A 13,513-nucleotide genomic window follows, 5' to 3' on the forward strand; every position below is an offset into this window, starting at 1 on the left:
ACCTATTTTTGTGGATGCTTGAGGGCTGAAACATACGCGTTTTCATCGGTCGATTCATTGTGCACCCATGCACGGGCGGATGGTTGTGAAACTTTGTCGAGAAAGCTTGAAAAGAGTAAGGAGAAAAAAATGAAGTGTGTAGTCCGCAGCATGAGTGAGCATCTAGGGTGTTTACAGACTAGCGCACCATGGGCACCGTCCAATAGATCATGGATGGACAGGTCCACGTCTAGCCCACATGCATTCAATGCACCATGGGCGGGAATTGTTGGCTCTAGTCTGTAAACACCCTTAGAGGGCAGCATTCCCGCGATGTTGAGTTTAACATCAGAGAGCCTTAAGCCTGGAAGATAGGAGAGAGCATGGGAACTGAACAAACTACGAATTTCTTGTGAGTGTTGCAGCTAAGATTGGAGTGTGAAACTCCGTGTGTGGTTTGGTTGCAATGTCCTGAAACCCAAGCAAAACATACTCTCACGCTTACTGTCATCACTTAGTTTTTGCGATGATAACGGGACGCCTTCAGAGTTTTCATCTAGAATTCCGGAACGGGGAAGGGAATATGCCCAATGGTAGATTCCAGACATCCACCATGATTGTTGCGTGTGGAATCCTCCCATGATTGTGTGTGGAATCTGAGGCTGACTCACGAGGGATGAGTGAGGAATCTAAAAATGCTGACTCATGAGAGGGGGGGCGTGAGCTGGCAAAAAAGACACGTAGACACGTGGGGGTGAGCTGGGACGGTGCCACGTGGCGAGCAAAAGAAGAGAGACAGCCAGCGAGGAAAAGATCGGGCGGTGGAGGGGGAGCCACGGGGCAGCCAGAGGGGCAAACGCCCCTGTGCAATGTTTCTCTCTCTTGATTCTAACTGTTTGTTTTCTCGACTGTGGAACTCAGAGTTCGTCTTCCTGCTTCATTTCCTTTGTGTTTGTTTCCCTGTAGCTGCTGCTTCTTCTTCTTCTTCTTCTCCATCTCCATCTCCATCTCCAAATTCTTCATCGATCCATCCTTTTGCCTCATGGCATGGCGCATCTCTCGACTATCCATCTCCCAGCTGCTCTCTCGTAGCCCCTGCAATCTTTCTTCCTCCAGAAATTTGTACTCTCACGCTGAATCATCTCAATTTGCATCCCGGATTCAGTATCTTCCTTCCGCTTCGAATCGCCAGCCGTGGCGTTTCTCTCAGACTCGAGTCGGCTCTGCGTCCCTTTCCCCCGCGAGCCGATCGTCTTCTCATCACTTGGAGCGTATTCAGGAGCTGCAAGACGGGCGGATCGACGGAGCCGCAGCTGCAGATGTCCTGTGCGGCGCTGAGGACGGGAAATTGTTGTACTGTGACATCACATCGAAGGAGCTCTTGTCCACTTTGCTGAATCTCTACTTGGTTGCTTACGAGCCGGTGGTGGATTTGAGCATCAAAATCTTGAAGTCACGGTTGATGGACTACGCATCATTCCGGCGACCAATTCTGGGGATAGTGAAGAGGACCGCGTATTCGCATTTCTGCGCGGGAGAAGACGTTGCGGAGGCCTCGAAAACGCTCCAGCGAACGTGGGAACTCGGCCTGAAAGGCATACTAGACTACAGTCTGGAAGATGCGACGGACAACGCCTCCTGCGATCGCAATACGAAGGAATTCTTGCACACCATACAACAGACGCAACAACTCCCTAATGAATCGGTACGTTCGTGTTCATCCAGCGCAAGAATTTCATCCATCCTCTTCTGGTTTTGGCGTTGATCGTAGTGAAAACTGCGCATTCGCTTGCAGGTAAGCTTCTCTTGCGTCAAGATAACAGCTTTGTGCCCGCTTCCTCTGCTTCAACGCGTCAGCGAGCTTTTGCGATGGCAGCACAAGAATTCCGAGTTCAAACTCCCTTGGAGGGAAGACGCGCTGCCTCTACTTGCGGATGAAAGCCCTACTTATCATGTGCAAAGTCCGCCCGAGCCGCTGAGTAGTCACGAAGAGAGGGACTTGCTGGTGGCGAAGGAGAGACTATGGAAGCTTTGCCGGGCTTGCGATGCAGCCGGTCTACCGTTGCTGGTCGACGCAGAGTACACCTCGGTGCAACCTGCCATAGATTATCTCACATATGCTGCTGCTCTCGAATTCAACAGGAGTGGGCAGCCGCTGGTGTATGGCACCATCCAAGCTTACCTCAGGGATGCCCTGCCACGGCTCACGCTTGCAGCCACGGAAGCCTCCAAGAGAGGGGTGAGCTTCGGAGTGAAGCTTGTCCGCGGGGCGTACATCAGCAGAGAGTCTGAGCTTGCTGCGTCGAAGGGTGCTGCTTCGCCAATCCACCCTTGCATAGAGGATACGCACAGATGTTACGATACTTGCGCGGCCTACATGATGGAGCGTGCGACGACTGGTGAAGGGGCTGTCGTCCTTGCAACTCATAACTTCGATTCTGGTAAGAAATTCAGAATCGTTCAGAAGCTTGAAGAATTTGTGCTGAAGGAGGAGCGGATAGAATTTTATCATCTCGATTGATGGAATGGCATCTCCTTGAGTTCGCTCTCCTATGCAGCGTGTCATCTTTGCCTGCGTATAGATGGAGTTGTGTTTACGGCAGAGAATTGGATGGCGTCTGATTGAACCACTGTTCTTCTTCTTGCCTGACTACCTTCCTCTGATTGAACTCCAGTTCTTCGTCTTCTTCTTGCCTGATTGCCTTTCTTTTGCTACCGTCTTTTAGAAATGGGAAGCCGTGAAGATGCAAATTAGAGCTGTTTTTGAGTGACGGCTTCCGATTTGCTACCAGATTGCTATCGTCTCTTAGTTGACGGCAGAGAAAAGGGAAGCCTTGAAGATTTAAATTAGAGCTGTTTTTGAGTGATGGCTTCCGATTTGCTACGAGATTGCTATCGACTCTTAGGTGACGGCACAGAAATGGGAAGCCTTGAAGAATTGAATTAGAGCTGTTTTTGGGTGATGGCTTGAAGCGATTTTGCTACAAATCATGAACTGTCTCTCTTGCATGCAGGCAGGGCAGCCGCTGGAAAAGCCGAAGAATTGGGCATAGCAAAGGGAAATGTGAGGCTGCAGTTTGCACAATTGAAGGGGATGGCTGATGGCTTGTCTTTGGTGTTGGTGCATGCTGGGTTCCAAGTGAGCAAATATATTCCGTTTGGGCCTGTGGAGCATGTCATACCCTACCTTATCAGAAGGGCAGAGGAGAACAGGGGCACTCTGGGAAACACTCTGGCAGATCGAATCCGCATCAAGTAAGTAACCACCCTTGAGCTTGCAAAATGCTGGGGTCTCTGATTTTGCTGCTGTTTCATGATCGATTCTCAAGCTCTCCTCTTCTGATTGTGCTGCTATTCCATGCTCAATTGTGACCATCTCGCCTTGTTTTCTCCTTAGCTGCTTAGGTTGTTTACTGCCTGCTCAAAGCTTATAAGTTCTCTCATCCTGCAATGGAGCTTAACCTTTTGTGTTTGTATTTTTTGTGTGTGTGTGTGTGTTTTGGGGAGAGGGGGTTGCAAGACTGCCATAATTGCTGGCAATTGTTAAGATTAAATCTTGCATGCTGTAATTGCAATTGTTAAGATTAAATCTTGCATGCTGTAATTGGATTTGCATCATCAATTGTTAGTATTAAGGGTTATATCTTTGCTGCTGCAACGTTCCCTGCTGTCAATTGCTGAGGTGTTTTCCTTGCTACAGTTTGCTTATTCTCTCGTCTGATGTGCCACCGTTCAGCTGTTTCGACTGCTGGGTTTGCTCTTTCATTTATTTATTACTTGATCCACGGTTTGCTTCTTTTTTGTGGTGTATGAGTGTAGGCAAGAGCTCAGACGGAGGTTGTTTACGTTTGCATGAAGATTCAGAGCCACATAATTTCAAATTGGTAGCTGTGCCATTGGAGATGAGTCGCTCTGCCATTGGAAATGAGGTCCTCTGCTCTCCTGAGCTTCTTCACGCTGTTGTACATATGGAAGTATTAAGATAAACGTTGTAACATCATCTTTACTAACCTTATTCTTCAACCAAGTTGCAACGTATTATTTTTTCTCTTTTTTTCTCCTTAGGTTTTGTTGGTGCCTGTTTCTCTTGTGGTAGAAGGGGGGTGATATAGAACGTGTCTGTGCGAAAAGGAGTGAGCAAGCATTGTTGAAAACCCCGGGGGAGGGAGAGAGAGAGAGAGAGAGAGAGAGAGAGAGAGAGAGAGAGAGAGACCTTAAGTTGTGTTTTTGTGTGTGTTTGGGGTAAGCTCTTGTTTAAAGGCCACTAGTAAGTGTGCACAAATGTACCTGAACTTTAGGTGAATTGGTGCACACTTACTAGTATTTTTAAGCAAGTATGATAAGTGTGCACCAATGTACCTTAAGGTGAATTCACATTTTTGAAAGGTCATAAAATCTAGCTGATATGGATCAAGATATAAAGGTGGTGGTTGGGATCAAATGTGCTAGGAAGCATGATGTACGGAGAGGGTTGTTAAAGCATAATGTAAGGATTGAGGGTCTATTGGAATGAGGCTTGCTTTTCTAGGTGAAAGTCATTTGTCATGACAAGGGTATTTGAATATATCAAAGGGGTATCTAAAAGTGTGACAAGGGGCCCTCCCTAGTTATTGGGCCCTTCTCTTTTCTCCTCTCCTTTTACCAAGTATTAATGCTTCTTTTTTGTCTTTTTTTTATCTACTTAATATTATCCTAATGGGGATAATCGTGATTTTGCCACCTTTTTTTGTTAGTTGGGATAGAATCAATTGGTCACTGAGGATGCTTTTTAAATGTTAGGTTTCTTAGAATATTTTGGAGTATTGGTGTATAGTGTATGTGGTGATAGCTTTTTAGATACTTAATCTTGACATGTAACCTTATGAAGAATGTTCCGCACTGTTGTGCTAAATGCATGTTCTATAGCAATACACCAATTCAATTCCATGTTGATTCCTCCATTTCACCTTGATGACCCATTAATTCAATTCCCTCACTTACCTTGAGGAGAGGGGCATTTATTTTTTGTTTAACAAAACACAATTGATTTTTTGGGTGTACGAATTCACATGGAGGCAATGGATTCCACGTATGGATTTGATGTGGGGGTCACAGATGTGTTCGTAATGGCAAGTGCCCCTCTCTTTCAAACAACTAATAGACCTTCCACCTTTTTAGAGACGTTCGATTTTTGGTTTGGCACCCTTTATGGCACATGGTTCCTTGTTGAATATCCCTTTCCACCGACTAGTGTGATAACGAAAGTTACATGGTGCTTGGAAAATTGTGTGAACTCCTTGGAAAATTGTGTGAACTCCTTTGATTGATATTCCCTTTCATCGTTACCATGTAAGCATTTCAAGATTCTACTTGTAAAGGTTTGAACCATTGCTTTGAAAACAAACATGGCTAATCGTTTTATCATGAAATACAAAAACACTTTCCTAGTTGCATTATTATATACTAAAATAAAATTATTGCAATAGTGCATTGAGCATATATAGTGTGTCGTTTTTATTTAGAATAAGTAAGATGAGAATTGAACTCTTGTATGGGGTAAGCTTTCATTGGATGGAATACTTGTGTTTACTTTCCCTTGTGAACATGTGAAAGGAGCCCTAGGCTCAACTCAGGCCACCTAAATTACAAGTATTTTTACTACTATAATGCAAGGAATGGTTCAATCTATTGTTATGTTGTCCAGATTCCATCATGTGAATCTTGGATTAATCCTTTGAGTAATTTGAAGTTCTGTCATTTTATAATGATGCTCCTTTAAAGCAAATGCATCCCTTAAGTAACCCCAAAATTGCGATTGTTATTGAGCGTGCTTTCTGTAATAACCTTTGCTCTAAGCAATATTTGGACTCAAAATGTTTGTGCTTGTGAATAGTGGCAATCCTATTGTTTTGAGGCATGACTATTGGTACACGTCGATTGTAAAGTACGTACTTGCCATTCCCTTCAGTGCATGTATACCTGGCACATCTTAAGCCATCTTGTGGAAGAAGTTAAAGGTATACCCATCAACCTAATGGTCACCTTGATTCTAATAGTAGTATCTTTACATTGATTCTAGTAGTACATTTACATTTTTTCTAATAGCAGCCTTATCTTTAGTACCTTTATGTTTTTTCTAATAGTACCTTTATTTTTAGTAGCATTGGAAGGGAAATATTTGACTACCACAATAACCCTTAACACAACACCAACCCTTGATATTGGGGTGATGCACAGTTGTCAAAATTTTGGCAATCTTGTGCCTAATTGTTTTGTCAAATTGTGCCTGTGAGTGATGAGTGATCAGTGATGCATGGTTGGGTTTTGAGCGCATTGAGTCCAATGATAGAACAATAGTATTAAATGGAAAGTTTTTCCCTCTACAGGGAGTTTGGCATTGGGATGATAAGGTTTTCAACCTCAATGTCACCAAGGTAGCAATAACCCCCAAACAAATTTTAATTTGGTATGTTCCTATTTGCTGTTCCCAAGTCTAATTAATTTAAACACTTTACTACAATTTCGGAAGGCTACTATGTTTATCCTCACTAGTAAATCAAGTTATGTTTACAGTATTTGCTCAAGGATGACTTGTGGGTCAAGCTGACAAAATGGATGAGTTACTATCAAATCATAGAAAGAACATTGTGATGGACTTGTAGGTAGTCTAAGGTTTTTGGGTGTCACCATCCTTTATTCTCAAATTTCATATGTTAACAAGGCCTCTGATGACAATTATCCATGGTGGAGTGTGGACAAAGAATGTGCAGATACAAAAGATTGTGAATGTCTAATCAAAAAGCTAGAAGACATAGGTACAGTGAGAAGTGAAGGACTACTACAAACTAGTTTCAACATCTCGATTGCAAAAGAAGTAGATGAACTTGAAGGTGGTATAAGAGCATAAATCATGCTTATATGAACACAATCAATGTGCAAAACAAATTTTCATTCATCTTCGCACATCAAACCCGCCACCCACTCGCGTTTAGATCCATTTTGACCATGCTCTTCACCTGGTGTACATGAGCCACCTGGCTTCTGAGCTTCCAGTCTTACTTGGAGAGGATATGGACCTCGTACATGCATCAGGTACCCTTGTCTCAGTGATATAGGATGTTGCTACCAGATCCTTCCCCACACTTTGATCTGCACGTGTCTTAGATGGGAAGATGCCCCAAAACCCTTTGTTTGACAATGAGTGTAGAGCGATGAGAGCCCACCTCACATGTGAGTGAGCACTGGGATATTTGACTTCACCAGAGGCACAACGAATCTCATGCCAAGTGACACGGCGTAAGAAGCGGGCTTTCCTCATACATAAGACGGATGAGGTGATCAATACTATCATGGAGGAGATCCTACTACGGGATGGGGGCTCTTATCGGAGGGAAAGTCACCCATCCCCTGAAGATTTGCTGATTTTGATCCTCTATGTGGATGATATGATTCTCACTGGGCCACATCCCGAGAAAATTGTAGATTTCAAGCAGGAATTACAATAGTCTTTTTCAATGATTGATCTTGGCTAGTTGCACTACTATTTGGGCATTCAATTTGCTCGATCTGAGGGGGGAATTGTGATGTCACAATCGAAGTACATTTCTCTGCTGAAGATGGCAGTGATCCATGTGATGCTACCTCCTATCAGCAGGCAGTTGGTTGTTTGCTTTATCTATGTCATACTCGGCCAGACTTGTAGTATGTGGTTTCTTAGTTGAGCAGATACATGCACAGTTCCACTCATCACCATTGGCATGCAGTGAAACGTGTCTTCAGGTACAGCAAAGGCACGCAATACTTGGGCTTTCTCTACAGGGCTGATACTTCACTTATCATGCATGGGTTCACTGATAGTGATTGGGCTGGTTGCTAGGATACACGCAGAAAACCCACTGGTGGCAATTGTTTTATGCTTGGTTCTTCATGCATCTCATGGTTCAGCAAGAAGCAGGCTACAGTTGCCACATCTAGTTGTGAAGCTGAGTACAGAGCAGCTTTCACAGCTACAGTAGAGTGTGTTTGGCTACGGAAATTACTTGCAGATCTTCTGATTGGTCAGACAACTCCTACCATCATCCATAGTGACAGTCAGAGTGCTTTGGCTATAGCACGAAATCCAGTGTTTCATGCTCACACAAAGCACATTGAGGTTCATTATCATTATGTCAGAGAGAGATGGTCAGATGGTGACATCAAGTTGTCTTATGTTTCCACTGAGGACAACTTGGCAGATCTATTCACTAAGGCTCCTCCGCGGCCTAAGTTTGAAGCTTTTCGACAAGCTTTACACTTGTTCCCTTTTGTTACATGATTTGCCTTCTCTATATAGTCATAGGTTGCTATATCCACATTGGATGAATTTGTGCAACCATGACCTAGTCTTTCAGGTATCTTGAGACGTTTCCAGGATACTTCAGCCCATACCGTCGAGGGGGGTTTGTAGGCCACTCTATGGGCTATCCATAGGTGTCACTCATTCCTTGGTATGTGCCTTGTAGGCCTAGATATTATCAGTTAGGACCTATGGTACACTTAGTATTAGTTCCAGTTGGGACACCTAGTACATGTATGACACCCAGTTAGGGTTTCATTATATTAGGTGTATCTTTTGTATTCTTTATAACTTCGGTAATACAACTTCAGCAGTACGCTTTGCTTCTTGCCTCCGTCTCCTGTTGCTTCCGTTGTTCACTCCACCCAACATCCCCATCACAAATCCAACAGTCTCACACAATTGGCATTGATATCTAAAGAGGCAAATGCCAAGAGTCATCGGGTTGCACTTCTATATCACCATTGGTTGTCGATTGTTGATAGAGAGAGATAGAGTCACAAAAGTCACATTTGAGAGAATCAAGCCTTATACCCATGTCAAATATAGACATGAAGACACATGCCAAGTGACAACTAAGAGAATGAGGCCTTATCAATCCCACATCAAGTACAAACATGAAGACACATGGTGATTATGAATCTTATAAGAGGGTATATTTGCACATTTTTATCTTGTATGTGGAGGAGAGTCGATGAGATTTTTGATGCCAAGTGCTTTTAGAACCCTGTATTGAACAACTACTATTTCAAAGAGCTATGTACTTTGATAAATAAATATTTCTTTGAGAAGTCATTAGTTTCATGAATTTTCATGCTTATGTCTTATTTCTTGAATTTATAAATATATTGAAGATACTTTCTTTGCTTCTTATGACTTCTTTTTTCATTTAACCATTCTTTACCACTGCAACTAGAATATCAAGTGATTTGTTTGTGGCCAACATTTTTTTGGCAATCTTGTTAGTGATATGCCAAGAAGATACTACAAAAAGATGATGTCTCATTCTAGAGATGATAATACTTCTAATGCACGAAGGGAGAGGGCTACAAGTGGTACAAGGGTGTTCAATAAAACCAACATACTTAAATGGAAATGCTAGAATAATGCTAAAACAATATTCAAAACTACATAACTATAGAGCTATGGTAATAAAAGACAATTCAGAATTCAGACTATAGGAATCTCAACAACAGCTCTCTAGTAAAGCATTTAGGTGAAGAATACCCATTTATATTAATATCCCTCCAAAATGGGACAAGCCCACACATAGTTGAAAAGTTAGTTCTTCGAATGTGATCTTGAATTGCTACTCAGGGGGGGTTCTTTGGACTATTCAAACTTTTATTGTTACTAACTCTAAATAGTTCATATTCCAAATTTAGGTGGGCTCACCCTTAATAGCTAGCACACTTGGTAGTAAGCTTTTAAAAATATGCACTTGAACCCCCTAGGACAAAATAAAGTTTGTATGCAAAATTAGAGCTGTGAAGAAAGAACTTATGGTAACATAAATTTCTTGGTAATAGAAACAAATGTTTCTATAGAAACATTTGGATGGTTCTATTCTTGTAGCTCATGATGAGGTTGATCTGCAAATTCATTTGGCTGATTGTCAATTCTAGCCATGGGTGTAGTATGATCTATCAAACTCATAGGATCATTTGTTGACATATTGTCATTATCATGTTGAAGGGCCTATAAAGTCTCTTCAATGATGATGACACTATTGTTTTGTTGGTGGGTAGCTTGTTGTTAACTTTGATAAGTATTATGAAAGTGACTTTTTAATCTAACTAGTTTCATCCTCAAGTTATTGGATTTTGACAATGAGACCATACTTTTCTATGTCAGTGACACGCGTGGCATAAATCTCAAAAGGTTAGCTGGCCACTATACATGTTCTTGATGTTGTTCCAAATCTTTTGTTCATGCTAGACAAGGTTCTATTAATTTTTTTGAAGTTCATTTTCTATAATAAAAATGCTATTGGCATTGATTTTGCAAGCATCTACCATGCTCATCATTTGTTTCTTACCTTTGATAGGGCATCTAATTATTTTGTTGTTAACATTTTTTCAATCTATAGTGTTGTGTCCTTTTGAGTAGTGCTGTCCAGATTATCAAAAAAATCACCCCATATTTCCTTTAACCATGATTTGATTAAGGTAAATGACTTGGATTTTTCTGTACATTTTGTTGCCATTTCATTCACCTGTCTGTTGTGCTATTCTACCTGATGTGCTAGAATTGTTTTTAGCAATTTGGTCTATTGTTGGAGTCATTCAATTTTTCATCTATCGTTGGCGAATCTTCTAGTTCGTATCTTGTTTTGTCACTTCTATCTCTAATCTTTTGTTGAGGGTTTGATAAAGAAAATTTTGCATGCATTTGAAGCTTTTCCAAGTGTAACTTCCTCCATTGCAGCATTTGATCGTTTTGTAAGGAGTGTAGGAAAGGACTAGAGATTTGCAAAGGCTAAGGTAGTAGTACAAGTAAGTGGTAGTGTACCACTCATTCTAGGTTTCCTAATCTTCTTGGAAGTCATGTGATGGGCCGCACCTAAATGTGTATTGGTTGCACTATCAATTATTGGATTGGACCGAATTTCCTCCATGGGAGACTCATGAGTGTATCTCTTAAGCACATATTCAAATTCACATGGTTGTGTTCTTCACTAAAAGAGCTTCAAATATGTCTTTACACCTTGAAATTTGGGTAACACATTAAAAAGTTACATTAATATGAAAGATGGGTTTGACTAGAGCATGATGGTTGGAGAGAGAGATGAAGAGGTAGTAAGACATTAACAAAAATGAACGAAACTGAGAACAAGCGAATAAACAGTGAAAGGAGCTTATTGTCTTGAAAGTTTAAGAGCATCACAATAACAGCGATACAATGAGGAATGCTTGTCAAAGAGAGAATGGAATGGCTCGTCGTGGTGAAAGTAGAGGAATGGCACCGGAGAACAAGAGAAAGTGGATGGTTGTTTTGGGTCACCATGTGGGAAGGTCTCAAAATGGACCTCTGTTTAGATTTTGGGTCCACATCTCTTGATACGACATGCGAATCGTAAAAGAATAAAAAACAAATCTTCTCATTAATGCCACACGCTTATAACAACATAAAGAACTATTTTCTTTTTTATATTTTTGCCTATTTTTGTGAAATTTCTATGTTATGTTGGCCTTCTCCTCATTGGTTGAGAGACATTTTTCCAAAACCCTAAAAGGCCCCAAAATGAGCTCCCTTTTTTCCTAATGGTATTGATTAGGCTACACATGTTGATCATGATGATTTCCAAATAAGTCCTTAGCATCAGACTCTTCCATCCCCAACAAATTCTAAAGATTTATCAAAGATTTCTCCTGTAGTGCATCGTTGTTGGATTTAATTTATGCCACCATTTGTGATCACCAAATCGACGATCCTCAACATGAGTACATTTCAACATTAATATTTGGCAATCCGCATTCTTCTAGGATAGCTCATGCATTATCCTTTGAAATTAAGGTTATTCATAGTTAGCTCCTTGATAAGCTTATGACAAATTCAGGTACATCCAATGTCAATAGACATTCAAACACTTGCAATGCATATTAGAGCATTCAAGGTATTCAAACTGCCATGTTTCACATGGAATTTACCACAACCTTAGCACAATAGTCTAAGAAGCCAATTCTTCCTTTACCTTCACAAACGCTTCTAGTCCGTTGACTTCATCCAACCATTTTTGGTTGTCAGACATCAAGACACTTTCCTAGGCTGCCTACATACTTGATCTCAGCAATTCTTTTGTTTCCATAATTGTTATGACATTCACTATTCGTTTGGACTCTTCTGGCTCTTGCTTGGAAGACTCCTTTTGATATTTGTTCTTCTTCCTGCACTTTCTCACTTTGTAACTATGCTATTCATAGGAGAAGGATTTGTTATTTTTCTTGCTCATCTTTAGACTTGTCATCACCCTTGTTTTTGTTAGACATCTTTTGTAAGAGCAGTAAAGGCCCCATCATTGCCCTCCTCTCCATTGTAGATCTTGCCCTAGCTACATTTGACACCAATATAGCCTTTTAAAAAGTGAGAAATTCCAACCTTTTTGAAGCCATAATGCTAGTCACAAAGCTTCTAAAGCTCCTTAGTCAATAGAAGCATTGGCAATTAGAGCAAATCCTCCATGAATCCACCTTGTGACCACCTATTGATAGCTTATCCCTGATCACCTTCACTTTTGTGAGGTATTCGTGCACAACATCTCCCTTCTTTGTAATCATGGTGAGCAATTGATTGAGGGGGAGGAGTTTTATCTCCATCTCATGTCACATCCTACACCGTCCTTGTTATCACCATGTGGATTCGTATCTTCACCTTCTAGATTGGGTACTTACTTTGCTCCATCTTTCCTCCATCTCTAAAAACCATGATAGACAACCATGGAGCCATTGAAATGAATATCTTGGAAATGAAAGTACAACATGTGGAACTAATAAAACACCATGTAATCCCTACTTGACAAAGGCCCACTTACTTGAAACTAGGTCATGTTCTTGCAAGTTGTCAACTTCCTTTTAAGTAAATCCTCTCCAAGTAAAGCCTGTTAAATTTTGTCTATGTTAAATCTCTCATACACTTGTGTGCATGGGATAGGGAGTGTGATTTGTTGGAATTAGGACAAGTCTTTTGATCTAGGGAATTGGCTATGGAAAGCAGTTCTACATGGGGATCAGAGTCCTAAGGGATACTCACAAGTGTGTGTTGTCAGAGGTGAAATATCATAGTGCACAACCAACCCCTTATATGTGGTTGTGATAGATGGACTTTGGGAACAAGAGTTCTATATGTAAAGTTGTAAATTCATGAATGTTGAATGTAGGAAGTTGATTATATCCCCTCCTCTCAGCAGCCACCATCATCGTGGAGAAGTATACCATAGTCTGCAAGATTTCCTTACTTATATACCATATAAGATAACCCAGAGTGTGGGCCACATGTCAACATAGGGAACACTAGGTGTGAAGGGTCCCATATCTCTACCCCATGGCCATGCAAGCCTTCTCACACCCAAAAATGGCCTACTTGGGTCTGTTGCATGCATGTGTTAAACTCTTCCTTTCTCAACTTGGCTTTTACTATTTTCAAGTTTGTTATATCCCTCTATTAATCCAACCTTCTCTAGCAATTGTAGTACTTTATTTATATACAATCTCATTTTCTTTG

The 13,513-nt window shown here is 41.3% G+C and overlaps 1 protein-coding gene across 1 annotated transcript; it reads left to right on the plus strand.

Annotated features, from left to right (window-relative positions):
• The first annotated feature begins 915 nt into the window (after positions 1 to 915).
• On the plus strand, positions 916 to 4,025 carry LOC147884840 (proline dehydrogenase 2, mitochondrial-like). Its single transcript, XM_087397865.1, has 4 exons — positions 916 to 1,684; positions 1,775 to 2,420; positions 2,994 to 3,234; positions 3,799 to 4,025. Exons 1-4 carry the CDS (start codon positions 1,022 to 1,024, stop codon positions 3,833 to 3,835), a joined length of 1,587 nt encoding a protein of 528 aa, XP_087253991.1. The 5' UTR covers positions 916 to 1,021; the 3' UTR covers positions 3,836 to 4,025.
• The last annotated feature ends 9,488 nt before the right edge of the window (positions 4,026 to 13,513 follow it).

The sequence above is a fragment of the Dipteris shenzhenensis genome, chromosome 26 (assembly GCF_047967505.1).
Source record: "Dipteris shenzhenensis isolate YYH24624 ecotype China chromosome 26, Dip_SZ_1.0, whole genome shotgun sequence".
Classification (NCBI taxonomy): domain Eukaryota; kingdom Viridiplantae; phylum Streptophyta; class Polypodiopsida; order Gleicheniales; family Dipteridaceae; genus Dipteris; species Dipteris shenzhenensis.

Bases quoted from the DNA above. Each gene is read 5' to 3' on its own strand.
- LOC147884840 (XM_087397865.1), top strand. From the start codon at position 1,022: ATGGCATGGCGCATCTCTCGACTATCCATCTCCCAGCTGCTCTCTCGT. The intron at 1,685-1,774 runs GTACGTTCGTGT...ATTCGCTTGCAG, and splicing joins AACAACTCCCTAATGAATCG to GTAAGCTTCTCTTGCGTCAA. The intron at 2,421-2,993 runs GTAAGAAATTCA...TCTTGCATGCAG, and splicing joins AACTCATAACTTCGATTCTG to GCAGGGCAGCCGCTGGAAAA.